The 15487-nt window shown below is 38.6% G+C and overlaps 1 protein-coding gene across 7 annotated transcripts in view; it reads right to left on the bottom strand.

The window, feature by feature from the left end:
* Nucleotides 1-3108: 3108 nt before the first annotated feature.
* Nucleotides 3109-15487, bottom strand: part of LOC132115339 (histone-lysine N-methyltransferase PRDM16-like) — a 211278-nt gene continuing 198899 nt past the window's right edge. For 4 of the 7 annotated variants that reach the window (XM_059523758.1, XM_059523755.1, XM_059523757.1 and 1 more), the window contains 8 exons: nt 15339-15426; nt 13580-13749; nt 13230-13307; nt 9984-10153; nt 9478-9649; nt 5885-6097; nt 4265-4436; nt 3109-3383 (listed from right to left, as the gene is read on the bottom strand). In XM_059523758.1, the coding sequence (XP_059379741.1) occupies nt 3249-3383; nt 4265-4436; nt 5885-6097; nt 9478-9649; nt 9984-10153; nt 13230-13307; nt 13580-13749; nt 15339-15426 (1198 nt within the window). In that variant the 3' untranslated portion in view covers nt 3109-3248. The remainder of the gene's footprint in view (nt 3384-4264; nt 4437-5884; nt 6098-9477; nt 9650-9983; nt 10154-13229; nt 13308-13579; nt 13750-15338; nt 15427-15487) is intronic. The other 3 variants (XM_059523761.1, XM_059523756.1, XM_059523759.1) reach the window with 2 other exon arrangements.

Genomic DNA, 15487 nt, shown 5'->3' on the forward strand with positions numbered 1-15487 from the left:
TCCTTAAATTTTGTCATTATTTCTCTCCAACAAGCAAATTGTTCAGTTCAATAACCATCTGCACATAGTATTTAAGGCAGTGACAGGACTTAACGTCAAACCTACTAACCTAACCACATGTACAATAAGTGCATCTACAAGTTTTTTTTTTTTCTTTTTAATTTAAGATACAGATTTAACAAATGGACACCATTATGACCTCTAAACACAAGTCATGCACAATATTTTTAATAAACATAACAGAAGCAATATACAACTCATATCCAAATGAAACAAGCACCATCTATTTTCAAACCCAAGTTCAAAATTAATTTTCTGACATATCAAAGTCATTTTTATTTTTTGGAAATACTATACAATTTTTTAGAGAAACCACATTATCAATAGTTTTTGAAATGATAGGTTTGTTTGCAATGTAACATTGGGCCAAAGACATCATGATTTGTTCATTTTTTGACCATTTGTCCAAGATGATTTTAACAGTGTGGGTCAATTTCTTCACCTACAGCGCTTGTTAAGTACAGTAGTATGTGACATGACTTCTCCATACTCTTAATTCCATTACGTCCCCAGCAATCCTAATGGGCTTTTTTACTCAATTGTTTGAGTAAATGATATAGTAAGGAAAGACGGTATGAAATAGGTAAGATTACACAGTGCACCACCTGGTAGTATATTGAAATAAGACACTGCTGCATGTTTTTACACAGCGATATCAAGCAGATTGATTCCCTGTGAAAGGCCAGTCAAGTCCATCTTTTTTGGTTTGTGTTCGCAGCGAAAACAGAATAATCCAAGTTCAAAACCAGCAAGTTCTTCTAGCAATGCTTGAATGTTCTTGCTTTTGTATTGAAAAGCATCTGATAAAAATGCCTGTTTGATCCAAGAGTTAAAACCTTGTTAAAGGTTGTTAAAGTGCTTGTTAAAACCAGCCTTGCTTAGAAAAATTCATTCAAATCAGTACTAAGAAAGAGCTAAGATGTAAAGTATGAACTAGGCAGATGGGTGCGTTTGATTTAAGTGCAGATTCCACTTAGAGAAGTCTTTAAACATCCAAAAAGAAGCGAGGAGAGTATGAATTCCTGACTAAAAAGACATTCAATCCAGAGAAGGTAACTTTCTGAGGAAGTCTGACTCATAACCTACATATTAAATCTACTCTACACATTCATGATATGCATTCAGCTGTTTACGATTCATTCGCTGGCTTCACAGTTAAGTAGTTGGATGAGGACTCGCATGTGTTTTCATGGACTTGGGCATCTCTCAGAAACCTCAACGCTCTTGTGAACGTTAAATTATATTATGTATTTGAATTATGTAGAATTTGATATGATATTTAGGACTAGCAAATGGGATATTGAAAACATGCGATATACTGTTGATCCATTTTCTTCATGTTTGACTCTGTGCTATAAAATGTGTAAAAATATCAACATGTAATGCCCCTCTATTGAGTTTCCTGATATTTTAGTCAAAAATAGTTTTTTTTTTTCTTAAATCAAGCAGTGCCAACTTTTCTAAATGGTTGAACAGATGCATCTTAAACCAGACTTCATGATTATGTGCTCATAACAGAAAGAATCTGTAATTCAGATTTTGGCAACTCTCATCTCTACTATATGGAAGGCAATTTCTGCCAATGAATAAAAAATTAAAAAGGTAACTGTGACTTTTTATCTCACAATTCTGACTTTTTTCTCATAATTGCATGATATAAACTCACAACTGTGAGTTAAAAAGCCATAATTATGAGATATAAACTTGCAATTCTGAGAAATAAAGTCAGAATTATGAGAAAAAAGAATTGCGAGTTGACCTTATATCTCACAATTCTGACTTTATAACTTGTAATTGCAAGTTTATATCTCATAATTCTGTGAAAAAAGTCTGAATTGTGAGATTAAAAAGTCGCAATAACCATTTTATTTTTATTCAGTGGCGGAAACGGGCTTCCATTCAATGAAGAGCTTGAACAGTTCTTAATTTCCATGATATTACAGTAATTTCATCCCTTCAAATGAGTGGGTAAATTATTTTTTTCTTCATTATTCTTCATTAATAAAAAAAAACACGTAATAAATAAAAGACACACACTCATCAATGTAAATAGCAACAACAGAGGGGGAAAAAGTTGGTAAAGAAATGATTGTCAAATAAAAGAGGGTTTTGGCACACAACACTCACTGCTACCAACAGTTAACTCAGTCTGTCCATCATACAACAATATTGTACAAATTTGGTCCTTCACGAAATAATTATATCAACATTTAAGCACAGATGTGCTCAAAAAGAAACAATACTGTTTACTGAAGAACAAATCACATAGAAAAAATTAAAATCATAATATTACTGAATGCAAGAAAAAGAAAATATTTCCAATTGCCCCACTGGATAATAATTTAACTTAAACAAACTTTCAGTTGGGACTAAAGGTTGTGTACAGCTAAAAACACTTACTATAACAACAATAATTACAATGACTGTGATGCTATACACATAAGCAACCATGCTGAGTGATTTATCGTATGAAGATCCGGCTGGGGACGAGGCAAAATCACGTAGCCCAACACAAGTCTCAGAGGTTTCTCAGTGACTTCCAGCATTAACTTTTTGAGACAGTGACTTACAAATTGTATTCAGCCTTGGTGGAAGTTGGCATGCTAGTTGTGGGGTAGACTTATATGCTTCTAATGCCTTTGAAAATTGATGTAAGACTTCGGCTACGAGTTAATAGAAAGGAAACCTTGGTACAGTGCTGTAGAAAATCAACATGAGAATGGAATGCTGAGTAAAAACGGTTCAAATCTCCAGTTGAAGAAACTATTCTGTCCGCTCAAGCCTTTTTGGGCTTCTCAAAGAAGACCCTTGACTAGAGAGCAGTCTCTATGAAATGCATATCATTGAAAATGAGGTGGAGAGGTGATTTCAGAGTCATTCGAATGCATGGCTCCCTCTTGAATCAGCTGATGAGGAGAGAACATCACTATAGTGGCTAGTTGCAGACAGGAAAGATGCTGTATGTTTGGGATTCGGTGAGTTCACTCGTGTTTTTATGATGTGTAAAAAAACTCCCCTGTCTGTTATCTATTTCACTCAACGGTACGTTCTCCTCCTCAAGCGCATAGTGGTGGTTCATCTACTGTAGCATTGCTGGTCTTTACAAGCTCTTTTTGATGCATCTTCATGTTGGTCTCCTGCCCTCTCCTCCTTTCTCCCTCCATCTCTCTTTTGTCTTGTTGGTGTTCTCAGATGTTGTTGAGGGGGTGAAAGGAGCTTGTCTCCGACGGCCCACCTCCCATGTTGAGCCAGGCATCCAAGGAGTTCTGGGAGGATGAATGCAGATTGGTGTTCTCAGACAGAGAGAGCATCATTGCATAAGCCTGGATGGAGAAAAGGAAGACATTTCAGAAGCTGTACTCATAAACAGACATTATTTATCAGTCATTATTTATTAGTTCCAAATACACGCACATTTTATTTTGAGCTGCTTATTCAGTGCTCAACAGAAAACCAAATAACAGCGCTTGGATTTATAGACAATGTCAAATAAACTAGAAATTATTTAAAAAAACAAATGGATGTGAATTCTTAAAACATAATGAGGGATTCAAAAGCAGATATTGTACTGTCGATACACAATATTAAAGGACAACCATATATTAGATAAACACATATAAGACATGTAACGAGTTCACATGAAATGTTGAGACCAGAAGACAGTTTAAAGTTATAAATATGAGGAAATGATACAGAAAGATAATAGTGTTAGTTATGTTAATGCCATTCAATTAGTATTTTTATCAATGTTGAACATAAAAAAAAAAAAAAAAAAAAAAAAAAAAATCACGCATCGAATATTTCCAAGCAGGAATTCCCAAACTTTTTATACAAAAATTTTACATTTTACATGTTCAAAAAGTAACCTTAACTCAAAAACATTTATGCATGAATAATAACAGATTGTTACATATTTAGTGTTTGTGTAAACAAAATGTAAATACACTAATATAACTTTATCTTTTATTGTTCATTATAGTATATACTTGTAAACTTGTATTACACTTATTCTAAAAATATGTAATTTAATTTATTTTATTTGTAAAGACAAAATGATTAGTATTATGTACTTTATTATTATTTATGTTTGTATATTCATGAGATGGTTTTTGATTCTCTTTCCTTCTCTTGATGGTTGCGTGACTAGAGCATATATGGGCTCACGGCCTAGTAGCAGCTCTCTGGAGCAGGTACATTCACATACCTGGGTTTTAGCCTGCCTGAAAAGTGTTTCTTTCAGTGCCTCCGACTCTACCGAGGTGCTAAAAATGTCTTTAATGTCATAGGGCTCCGCGCCAGGCTTATGGAACTCCAGGCCTTTGGGGAAACCAGCCAGAGGTTCCAGATCTAATAGGCCTGCTTCCTCCTCAATACACCTGTACCAGAATAGGGAGGGGTGTGGATAGGGGAGGGACCCTCAGTTAGCCCAACATCCGCAATCTAAATATTGGAACTGGATGCATTTGAGGAGCATGCACTGGATGAGATGGTGGCAGGACATGAAAAATATAAACAGTCATCACACTAGCGGATGAAAGCACAAAACAAATGGACACAGCTTTGGTGACATTCATGGTCAACAACTCTGTCTGTCTCCGTCCATGCAGAATTAAACAGATGCTGGGAAAAACTAGCTTTTGAATAAAATATGCCACAAAGCAATAATTTAGATGCCGGTGGTATTCCAGCAGCAATGATATTCCCAGGAAAGGACAGTGAGGGAGAGAACAGAAATGCAATAGAACTGGCCTCTGAAGTTTTTTTTTGAGTTTCAGTGATTTAACACACATGTATAGTGATAGATGACTAGTTGCTGATTAGTTGAGTTAGTTGTTTCAAGAGGACTGACAGACAATGAGGGATCACAGTGGCAAACACCATGGGAAACAATGGATATCTGTTCAACAACATCTGAAGGTTACAGTGGGTCATATCGAGCAGTTACACAGACACTCTGTTCCACAATCTGGTGAGATGCCTTGCTGTCTACTTAGGGAACTTCCTTGTGCCCTCTACAGAAGCATTCTAAGTGAATTGATTTGGGACATTAAACATGGCAGAAACTCGGCATTCTGGGATTGCCTGCTTTGTGAAAGATGGTTATGCCTTCAGGAACAGGCTTTTCTTCACTGTAAGTGCACCTGTGCAGGTTTTGGAACAGAGCTGTAGTGTGCTTCTGTTGCTTGGTAATGATGTTTGTGCAATACATATATGGTACATTTTTGTCCTCTACAACTTCTAAACTTAAATGAACACTCAATCAAAACTGAATCCTTTTTGCATTCTTAAAAATGTAAAGTTATGAGTTTATAATTGGAATAATTATTTTTGTTTTGTTTTGTTTTGTTTTGTTTGAAAGAAATATCTAATTCTCTCTCTCTCTCTCTCACACACACACACACACACACACACACACACACACACACACACACATTTGTTTTTGTGAAAAGTGGGTTCATCCCATAGGTGTAATGGTTTTTATACTGTACAAACTGTATATTGTATGGCCCTACACCAACACTACACCTAACCCTAACCCTAACAGGGAAACTTTGTGCATTTTTATTTTCTCAAAAAAAACTTATTCTGTATGATTTATAAGGGTTTTAATTTTTTTAATTGTATGTTGCCGTAAAATGAATTGGAAAAATGTTATATCATGTTGACTATAAGATCTGCATGTTCACGTCTATAAAATCACAAATAATAGAAAGGTAGGATTTTAATTGGTATATTTTGCTTGTATGATAGTTGAATGTTCATTTAGGTCGTGTTGCCCTGTTTAAGCCTTTCTCAAGTAAAGAGACCGATGTGTTTTGCTGACCTGCGCGTGTGTTCGTAAGACATAGGGAGAGGGGTCGGATCCTCATCCTCGTCATAAGTGCCCTGCACCACAGTGACGGGAGAGCCCGTCTCATCCTGGGACTTTTCTGTCAACGAGCCTTCCTCATCTTCATCATCTCCCTCCATCTCCTCATCTTCCTCCGCCAGTTTTGAGGTGTGACTCTGAGGCTGATCCTCCTGCGTCAGCTCTGGCCTGTAATCACAGCACTCATTTAGATTTACATATCTATTTTCATCATTGTTTTGATGCTTTGAATTCAACAGGCTGATTTTACTACTGTACCTTTACCATCCCTACATGTTAACAACATCTGTTTTTACTAGCTAAGATATGCAAATAAAATGAGTAAAAACAACAATTTGAATGCCTTGGTTTTGAATGCAAAATCTTTGCTTATATGTAAGGTCACAGTCACTATTTTTGTCATATATAAACTATGTTTTCATATAATCTGATTTTTTATCTTATTATATCCATTTTTTCCTCATGTACATTTAAGATACTTAGATATTATACTGGAAAACAGCAACAAAATGCAATTGTTTTAGAATGAGCCGGCCCCCAGGACAAGACCACAGGAAACAGATGATTCTTCTGCACAATCTGACTTTGCTGCAGCCTGGAATTGAACTACTGGTTTCGTCTGGTCAGAGGAGAACTGGCCCCCCAACTGAGCCTGGTTTCTCCCAAGGTTTTTTCTCCATTCTGTCCGAGTTTCGGTTCCTTGCCGCTGTCGCCTCTGGCTTGCTTAGTTGGAGATCTTTACCAGCGATATCGTCGACTTGATTGCACAGATACGATTTAAACTGAACTGTGCTGGATGATGACATCACTGAATTCAACGATGAACTGCCTTTAACTGAAAATGTAATATTTACTATCATCATTTTGCATTATTGACCCACTATTTTCCTATTTAATACTGTAAAGTTGCTTTGACACAATATGTAAATGACCCATTTCTGGAGTTTAAATTTCATAAACTGTGTGGATGAATTTGCAAACAGTCTCTGCAATGTGTGACTACATCAAACGGATTTATTTCACAAACAAAAATGTGGCTCCACATTTTGGAAATCCTTGAAAAATGTGTAATGGCCGCTGGTGATGAGTTTTTATGTCCTTGTGAAATGGAGACAACTACAGTATGACATCTAACTAGAACTCCCAAAATATCGGATTAGCTATTTTCACCCTGGGAGTCGATTGCAGTAATTCTCTCATCATAATCTGACTGCCAGATATATCCGTGCTGTGCTGGTCTCTGGGATGCCATCCATCATTTTCCCCTGCCTGGCTGGAGCTCGAAAACACAGATCCACAAATGACAAACACACCGTTTTTGCACTTAATGACAGACGTTTCTTGCGAGCGTGGCGATGATGAATTGGCTAATTTCGAAGGGGCGAGACAGAGCGAGCTAGACAGGTCACGAGCAATCATCATGGTTTGTCTCATTGCCACCGAGTTCCAGAGAAAACGGTTGTTCTGCAAAGCAGCTATCAGCACCGCGCCGTTCCACTACCTCTCTTTTTCCAAATGTTTCAGCTTACGATGTCATTGCGTGAACTCCTCCAAAAAGTCGCTTTTAATTCAGCGCTCTGAAACAAACTTGTACTGATGCTGACGAATGTCGAGTGTTAGGAGGAGGAGGGGGTTGTGAGGTGGGTGGTTAAGCTATGTGAGGTGTAGACTTACCAAAACCGAAAAAAGAAGAACTGCTTGTTTCCCATTTTCCATCATGCTTAAATATCCCATAATCAAATTTGCCCTGGCCTGAGAGAAAGTCCATGCCACGTGGGAGACAGCAGCGGTCCTGCCACAGACCTGTGCTTTGTCTCTCAGTCTAAACATGTCAGAGCGCTGTTTGCCTTAGCTGCGAGGAAGGGGGGCTCCGTCAATGCAGCGCACAGATAAACGTCTCAGTCCGAGGGTCCCCCGATAGGGCGAAACCCGCACCCCCTACAGACTGACAGTCAAACTCAGTCAGAGAGACCAGACGCACTTTGAAACACTATTAACCCAGCTGCAGGAAAACCCCCATCTCTCTCTTTATGGTGAAGTCCGGGAGAACAGATCACGTCTTATTCCACTGCCATTCATGGAGGAAACGAAAGGAAGAGTACCTGAGCTACTCTTTCATAGCTCGTTAGATTTAATGAAGCTCTTCATTTAAGTATCAACTTTGTCTCAGATGTTTCTCCTAACATTTCCGTCGACGTACAGTGAAAGTATCAGGGGCCATTCATACCGAATTATGTGCTGCTTTTCCGTTGCTTTTCCATACAAACATGTTAAATGTGTTTTTTTCCATTAAATTCCTCCATCCAAAAACATGTTCTTTGTGAATTACCACTTAAGCAATACAATTCATTAGGATTGCATGAATCAGATGGGGCCATGTCTTATTTAAGTAACACTGTCTCAGATGTTTCTCATAAAATTCCTTAGTAGAAACAAGCAAATTAGAGTACTTATTTACAATTAGTGCAATGAGTTACTTTTCTAGAGTAACACGATATTGCAATGCATTACTTTTAAAATTATAGAGCAATAAAACGAACGTTTAGCTCAGATAATTGAGTTCTCAGTTATGGCTCATTTAGGTTTGAGACATTGTTGAAACTCAAGAAGAGACAAATGTGAGACTTGAGTCTTTTTCTCACAAGAACAGCCTGAAATTCTTCATTTTTATGTTTTTAATCACACTGCTTTATAGGAGAAACAAACGAGATATGACATTTTATATTTTTTCCTTCAAAGTAAAAAAGACAGAAGACTTTCCACCATGCATGCACAAGAGTGACAGAAAGTGAGAGGGAAATGGGGAAACATCATGAAATACGACGCATGAGCACAGAGGGGAAAGTTGCAGCTGCCTGTCTATTCGAAGCACAGCAGTCTCTGTGAGGGCGATTTGCAAGGAGACAAAACAGAGCACTTATTTGAATTACAGATATTAAAATGCCAGGCCTGCTTGTAAGAGTCAGGACAGGACTATTGATCCCAGATGGCAGTGTGAGGTTTCAGCCCATGCCAGAGTTTTAAATTGACGAGGCAGAGGCATGGGTCTCTGTTGGAGTGTGGAGGAACCGAAAAACTGAGGAGGACCATTACTTGTCTAATAAAGAGTTTGTGTATCTGTTCATACGCATTTGTCCGTGTGAATCAGACTGCACAGCACCTAAACCAAACTCTGAATCTGGCCACACACCGACAGTCGTGCTGACGGTTCATGAATCTGGCAGTAATGAGCTTTTGCTTGGTGTTTTCATAAGCCGATGGAATGTGCTCCCTGATGTGTATCTGGCTGCGCTTAATGCAGAACAGAACTCAACAAGGTGAAATGACTCATTGAGATGTCCCGTCCCTCTCCCGACTGAAGGCGAAGTCTGTAATGGGTGCCGCCACACACACACACGGCTGGCTGGAGTCCAGCAGTACCACAGTCCTCCACTAGAGAGCAGACTGTAACTTCAGGAGCCAGCTTGTGTGACTGGACAGGTTTGTTGCCATAGCTTCAAAATATATTCTGTGCATGTGTGTGTTTGTGCGTGTGTGGGAGCTCGTACCTTTTCTCCGAGGAGCTACAGGCATGGTTCAGCTCACTATTGGAGATGAAGTTCCTAATCTCTGAGAAATACGAGTCCTCCTTCTCATCCAAAAGTGCATGATTGTCAGACTCCGAGTTTGGTGAGGAAAAATTTGTTCCTAAATTTGAGAGGATCCCAGACTGCTGACTCACTACAACATATAAGTAGAAAAATAAATGCATTCATAAATACAAATAAGATAAATAAGGTTTCTAATTATAAACGACAGTTGCATGTGTTCTTGCCAGATACCTTTAGCAATTATTTTCTTATATTTTATATTTATTATCATCTGCACATTTATTTATTTATTTTGGTTAAAAAATCACACTAATCACTAAAAACATTATTTAAATAATAGAGTAATATGAATTCAGGTAATCTTAAAAAAAAAAATGTATTTACCTAAATTGTTAATGTAAAAAAAAGAGATACAATTTTGTTTTTTTAGAACTTATTTAAAAATAAAAGAAAGTACATTTTACCTGGAATATTCTCATGCTCATGTTTCTTTAAGTGGCGGTCCAGATTGGTCTGTTGACCAAAGCAGCGATTGCAAAGGTGGCACTTGAAAGGCTTTTCCTTGTTATGAATGTTACGAACATGTCGCTGGAGGTTGGAGGAGATGCTGAACGAACGGTCACAGTATTTACATCTATGAAGGAGAAAAACAGAAAATCTTTTGGTTTCTGTTGGGGTGAAACAATAATCAAAAGCTGTAAGATGCATCAGCATGCACACTGACACAATTCTGGGGCTTTCATGCATTCAACATTCCCAAAAATTCCACATTTTACTATAACTGTTGAATCCCGTATTGTATTGTTACAATGTTTGGTGACAATGACCCCACCAAGAGGTTGAAAAATAATTATTCATTGTTTTGCCATTAAGTTTTTCCTTCTTGAAGTGATGTACATTTTCTGTACGAGATATGAGAGTGTGCTAGCGTGTCTCAACAGTCAGGGTTTGGCTCTCTGTAGCTCACTTAGAATAGACAGGAGAACATCCATTTAATGTGCTGATAAACAAACATCACAGCGAGGCAGTGTCAGGAGTTCGCCGGACAGTGCCTCCTTTGTTGGGTGGCCGGCGTAGCTCAGACTCCCTCGGTTGCTGCAAAGTTGACTTTCAGGGCTAATTGCTTTGGGAAAATCGCTCGTCATCAAGTGCTCAGAATCAAGATGCAGGCCTCTTTTTATGTTCTAGTTTATTTTGCAAGCAAATGTGTGTGCGCTTCTGCACAGCCCGATTTTCCAGACTTGGCACATCACAGTTCATTGAGAATGGTACAACGCCAAGACAACGTTCCTTTTCTTTTTTTTTTAAGTCAGTCTTTTCTACCCCCCATTTTGTTTATGTTCATTACTTGGTCCAGAGGGACTTTAAATTACTTCATCATCTAAGTTCTTTTTTCTCTGTTAGAAGGACTGTACATGAAGCGTTACAATCCGAATGGGGTCTTTCAATGGTCAGACCTAGTGGGCCAATTTCGCTGCAAGTAGCTGATAGCATCTACAGCAGGCAAATAACCTACTACAATGATGCCTGAAGCCGGCCCGCTCTGATATTGGCCTGACTCTGCCTTTTTTTTGCTGAAAGTAAGATGGGGAGATGCTGATGATGTCTGCTATTTGTTAGGGTAAATTGTTTCTAAATGAACTAATCAGTGGATTGTTGTGAAGGAGCCAGGCATGGAGCGCTTGTGTCCCATGGGAGTCTCTCTATCTCATGGAGTGTGTTCACAGGGCTCTATGGTAGATTTGTAGAACTCAAAGAGGGGTTTGATTCTGCCTGACCCTTTTTGTATGCTTAGAATAACGTGTGTGAAACTGATTGACGTTACCGAACTACCAAATGTTTTGCAGAATGCAATAAAATTACAAAAAATAAATCACATTGAAGAAAAAGTGATGCTAGAGTGTCCACATTGCTATGTTTTAGGGTGTTTTTATGTGTTTTAAACTGTAGTTGCTACAGTGTGGCACTGCAGGTTCTGGGTAGTTGCTACTGTATGTGATTGGTTGCTTGCTTGCTCTCAAATTTGGGCCACCTTATCAACACATAAGGTAAAATTCCAACCTGTCCTTCAACCAATACGCTCGTATAGGTCGTTTGTCCAAATCCTTAAAATACGACCCATCAGAGCATATACTACAATTGCGCCCCTATCGGCAAAAGGTCGTTTTCATATTAATGTTTTGTACTCTTTTATTTGCACTCTGGTTTGCGTTTTGTGTAGCTCAGTTGGTAGATTATTGCGTTATACCTTGATATGTAATCATGCTATCATGGGTTCAATCCCAGGGAGCGGACGTGCATGAAAATTTATATGCTCAATAAATCATAATTTAGCATGATTTCTGTGAGGGATAGGTTTAAGGGTGGGGTTAGGTGGGGTCATTCGGACGAATAAGCCACCTAGTAAAATATGTACGAATTACTGTGAGATCTGTGTAAAAAGCCCACACATTGCATTTAAATAAACGTGCGTTTTGATTGGTAATGACGTGATACGTCATTTCATGACGACAGACGCAACGCGATACTGTCATTATTTTTATGCCCGCTAGATGGCGCTTAACTTTAAAACGTAAATATAGGTCGTAATAAATGCTTGCAAAAACCACCTATATGGTGGTTTTTTGTTGGAGGACAGGCTCTAAAATTCATGCCTGTTGCACGTCACAATTTATTACTTATGGTCAAGGGTTTATTGAAATCCCTAACTCTGAGGAATAGTAAAAGTGATGCTTGTCTTTGGAAGCACCACAATTAAGAGATTTCCCATCATAAATGACTGTTTTCACTTATATTTGTTCAGAAAGTGCACTGTTAAGAAGCCTTTGGCATTAAAAGTCTTTTTTATCTTACATCTTAGTCATGCCTGGGTCAAAATATCACATAAAAATTTGAAAGCCCCCCGATTCCAAAGTGCCCCCATCACCCTCATAGAGGACTTTCCACAGCTGGTTAGAAGCCAAATCAATGATAATTAAGCCATTCTATAAACAGAGCATGGATGTCTCCAGGGTGCTATTACCAGCCAACATTGTCCAGAGCTTGCTCTAGCTCCACAACATCTGCGCAGACAGAATCAATCTTCTTTCTTTTCTGATCGCACTGCCTCTTATGTCTCATGTTTCATTGTTTCTATGTTATATTTCTCAGAATGAGCAATGCTTTTATTGCAACGTAATTCGCAAAAACATATCTAATGTGCTGGTCACATTACTTAAAAACTGTCCATGTGTGCTTTAACATCTACTTCTCTATCAGTCAAGCATGAGAGGAATTTATTGCTCATGTTTTGAAAAGTGGGAATGAACCTTTGGATTATGGAGTAATCGGTAATGGTTGGATTTTGGGCTATATTGTTTGTTTTGGATGACTATGTGGCCTCGCACCAAAAGCCATGCAAAGTTACTTGAAAGTATGCATGTGGTAGAAAAAGTAAAGTTCTGTTCCAAAACCTATTAGCTGATTACATCACAGACACGTTCCCAATACAAGGGTTGTTCCAAATCTATGCAGCATAATAATTATCAAATTATTTGCTATGTAGGCTGGTTATAAAAATATTGTGTTGTTAGCTTAGCAAAATGCCAAAGTCAAACTACTGGAATGAATTGTGAGGTAAGTCTCCTGCACACAGGAGGCACAAAGCTTCAGAATTTCAATACTGCATTTGTGTGTGTGTGAGAAAGAGTGTAGGTCTAAGAGTGCCTTACCTGTAGGGTTGTTCTCCTGTGTGTGTTCGTAAGTGCCTTGTAAGATTAGCTGACCTAGGAAAGATTTTCCCACAGTACCTGCAAAGGATGAAAACTAGACTTTAAAACAGTAATCCAGCATTGTTACAACTCCCGTATTCAGAATCTTGTAACGCATTGTCCGGGCATACTCAATGTAAATTTTGTTTGGATATTAAAACAAAAGCAGATTATTGGTTACTTTATTTCTATATACTTTCTTCCTCTATTAGGTGTGTATTAGTGTGTTGATGTATACATTTAAATATGATGATATGGTAAAGCTGCAGAGTAAGGATGTTGTTTACTCTTGTTTCATGAGTGGCGCTCACCTGCAGGTGTATCGCTCCTTGCCTTTGCGTAAGATAGCATCGGAGAGAGAGGGAGGCGGAGAGCGGAAGTTAAAAAGGTGGTGTGAGGAGTGCTGGAGGGAATTGGGAGCATCCAGTTTCAGAGCGCTAAAGCTTTCCAACTTCTCAGTCATGTTTTCCATCGCAGACACCTGAGGAGAGAACATGAGGTGAGTCCAGAGAGGAATACTCTGTGTTTGATGCACAGCTCAGGGGCTCGTTTAATCAGAAACTTCTCTTGAATTGATTTTGTGTGAGACCCATCTGGGACTAAGAAACGTTTATTTTTTAGGGCAGATGCATAAAAAACAAAATAACAGCAGTGGTAATGAACTCTGACAGAGTGCCTGGAAGTTTGCATCATAACCAGACAGGATAGAAAGCTGGAGGAAGTTATATATCAGAAGGTCAAGTCTTGATTGTGTTGTTCAAGAGTGACCTCCCTAACCTATGACACGTTGGCAGCCACTCGAGCAGCCCCATGGGAGCCCCCGGCTCCTACTTTGTTCCCAACAAATCTCTGAGAGAAGCGTCTGAAAGAGCCATTCACCTCCATGAGCGGTAACCATACAATGCAGTTTAAGATACCCCTCGCTGATAGTACTTCCCCTGCTGCAGAACAAAGGGTTTGCTATGCGGCTCTATGGCCAGAAAAAGCTTACATCCTTCCTGCTTTTGGAATATGGATAAACACAGAGACAGACAGTGTGTTTTAATTTATTTACACGTCTCGGTATCACCTTGATTCCCTGAGTGTTTTAGTTTAGAATATACAGGTGCTATAACAGGTGATGGTGCTATCGATAATGCATATACCTTTTAAAAATTAAGATTTGCTTTAAAACAAATACATAGTCAACATAATAAACACTTTAAAACAATTTTATGCTATAAGATAGCACTTACGATAGACAGACAGACAATAGATAGATGGATAGATAGATAGATAGATAGATAGATAGATAGATAGATAGATAGATATGTAGACAGACAGACAGACAGACAGATAGATAGATAGATAGATCTTTATACCATTTGTAGAAGTCAAAATAGGCATTTGATTAAATAGGGGGTTGCTGAAAAGAGAAAAGGTAAGAGCGAGAGCAGGTTTAGATTTGGGGGGAGGTAGGTCAGCATTGATGGAGGCCAGATTTACAGGTCAGATAAGACAGTTCCCAACAAGAGAGGCCATTCTATTACACACAAACACAGGAAGTCCCTGATCGACATGCAGACATTATCTAGGCAGCCAGAGCAAGAAAGAAATGCTAGGAAGTTATTAGCGGTGGGACTCAATGGAGAACTTCCCAGAGACAATGGTCTACTCCGCAAGTGTGTGGCATAATTTGTTTCAATTCAAAAGGCCATTATTAATAATATTTTCATTATTGTTGTCAACGTTCAAACGTGGGAAAGGTTTAAAAGTTCTAACAAAACAATGGGGGTTGTTTTTCTAAGCAAAAGATAATGAATTTTGAATGCACAGCATGCCAGAAAACAGGCAATACCTCTTTCGAGATTATCTTCATGATGAAAATAATCTAATGAAAATAAATACCATCAGATGTCAGAACTTTTTAAAACATCAAGGCTCCCCTTGAACCAAAACAGACCTTAGGTGGAGGATACTGGGAATGTACTTTCAGTGTCTCGCCATGCTCAGCTGTACTCGAATGCAAAGACGAGCAGAATCTTTACCAATGTACAAGAAGATGTAAAGCAAATGTATTTAAAGAATTACCTGAGGATGGAAAAGTAGTGGTGCCTGCCTCAAGTACTTCTCCTTTAGAGCTCCTACTGGGTCTATTAGCTTCCTCTTCTCCACCCTGCTGGACAACAGCACCAAGGGTTACGTACGAACGATGGTTGTTTAAAAACCTACTGGGTATC

This window comes from Carassius carassius, chromosome 34 (genome assembly GCF_963082965.1).
Source record: "Carassius carassius chromosome 34, fCarCar2.1, whole genome shotgun sequence".
Classification (NCBI taxonomy): Eukaryota; Metazoa; Chordata; class Actinopteri; order Cypriniformes; family Cyprinidae; genus Carassius; species Carassius carassius.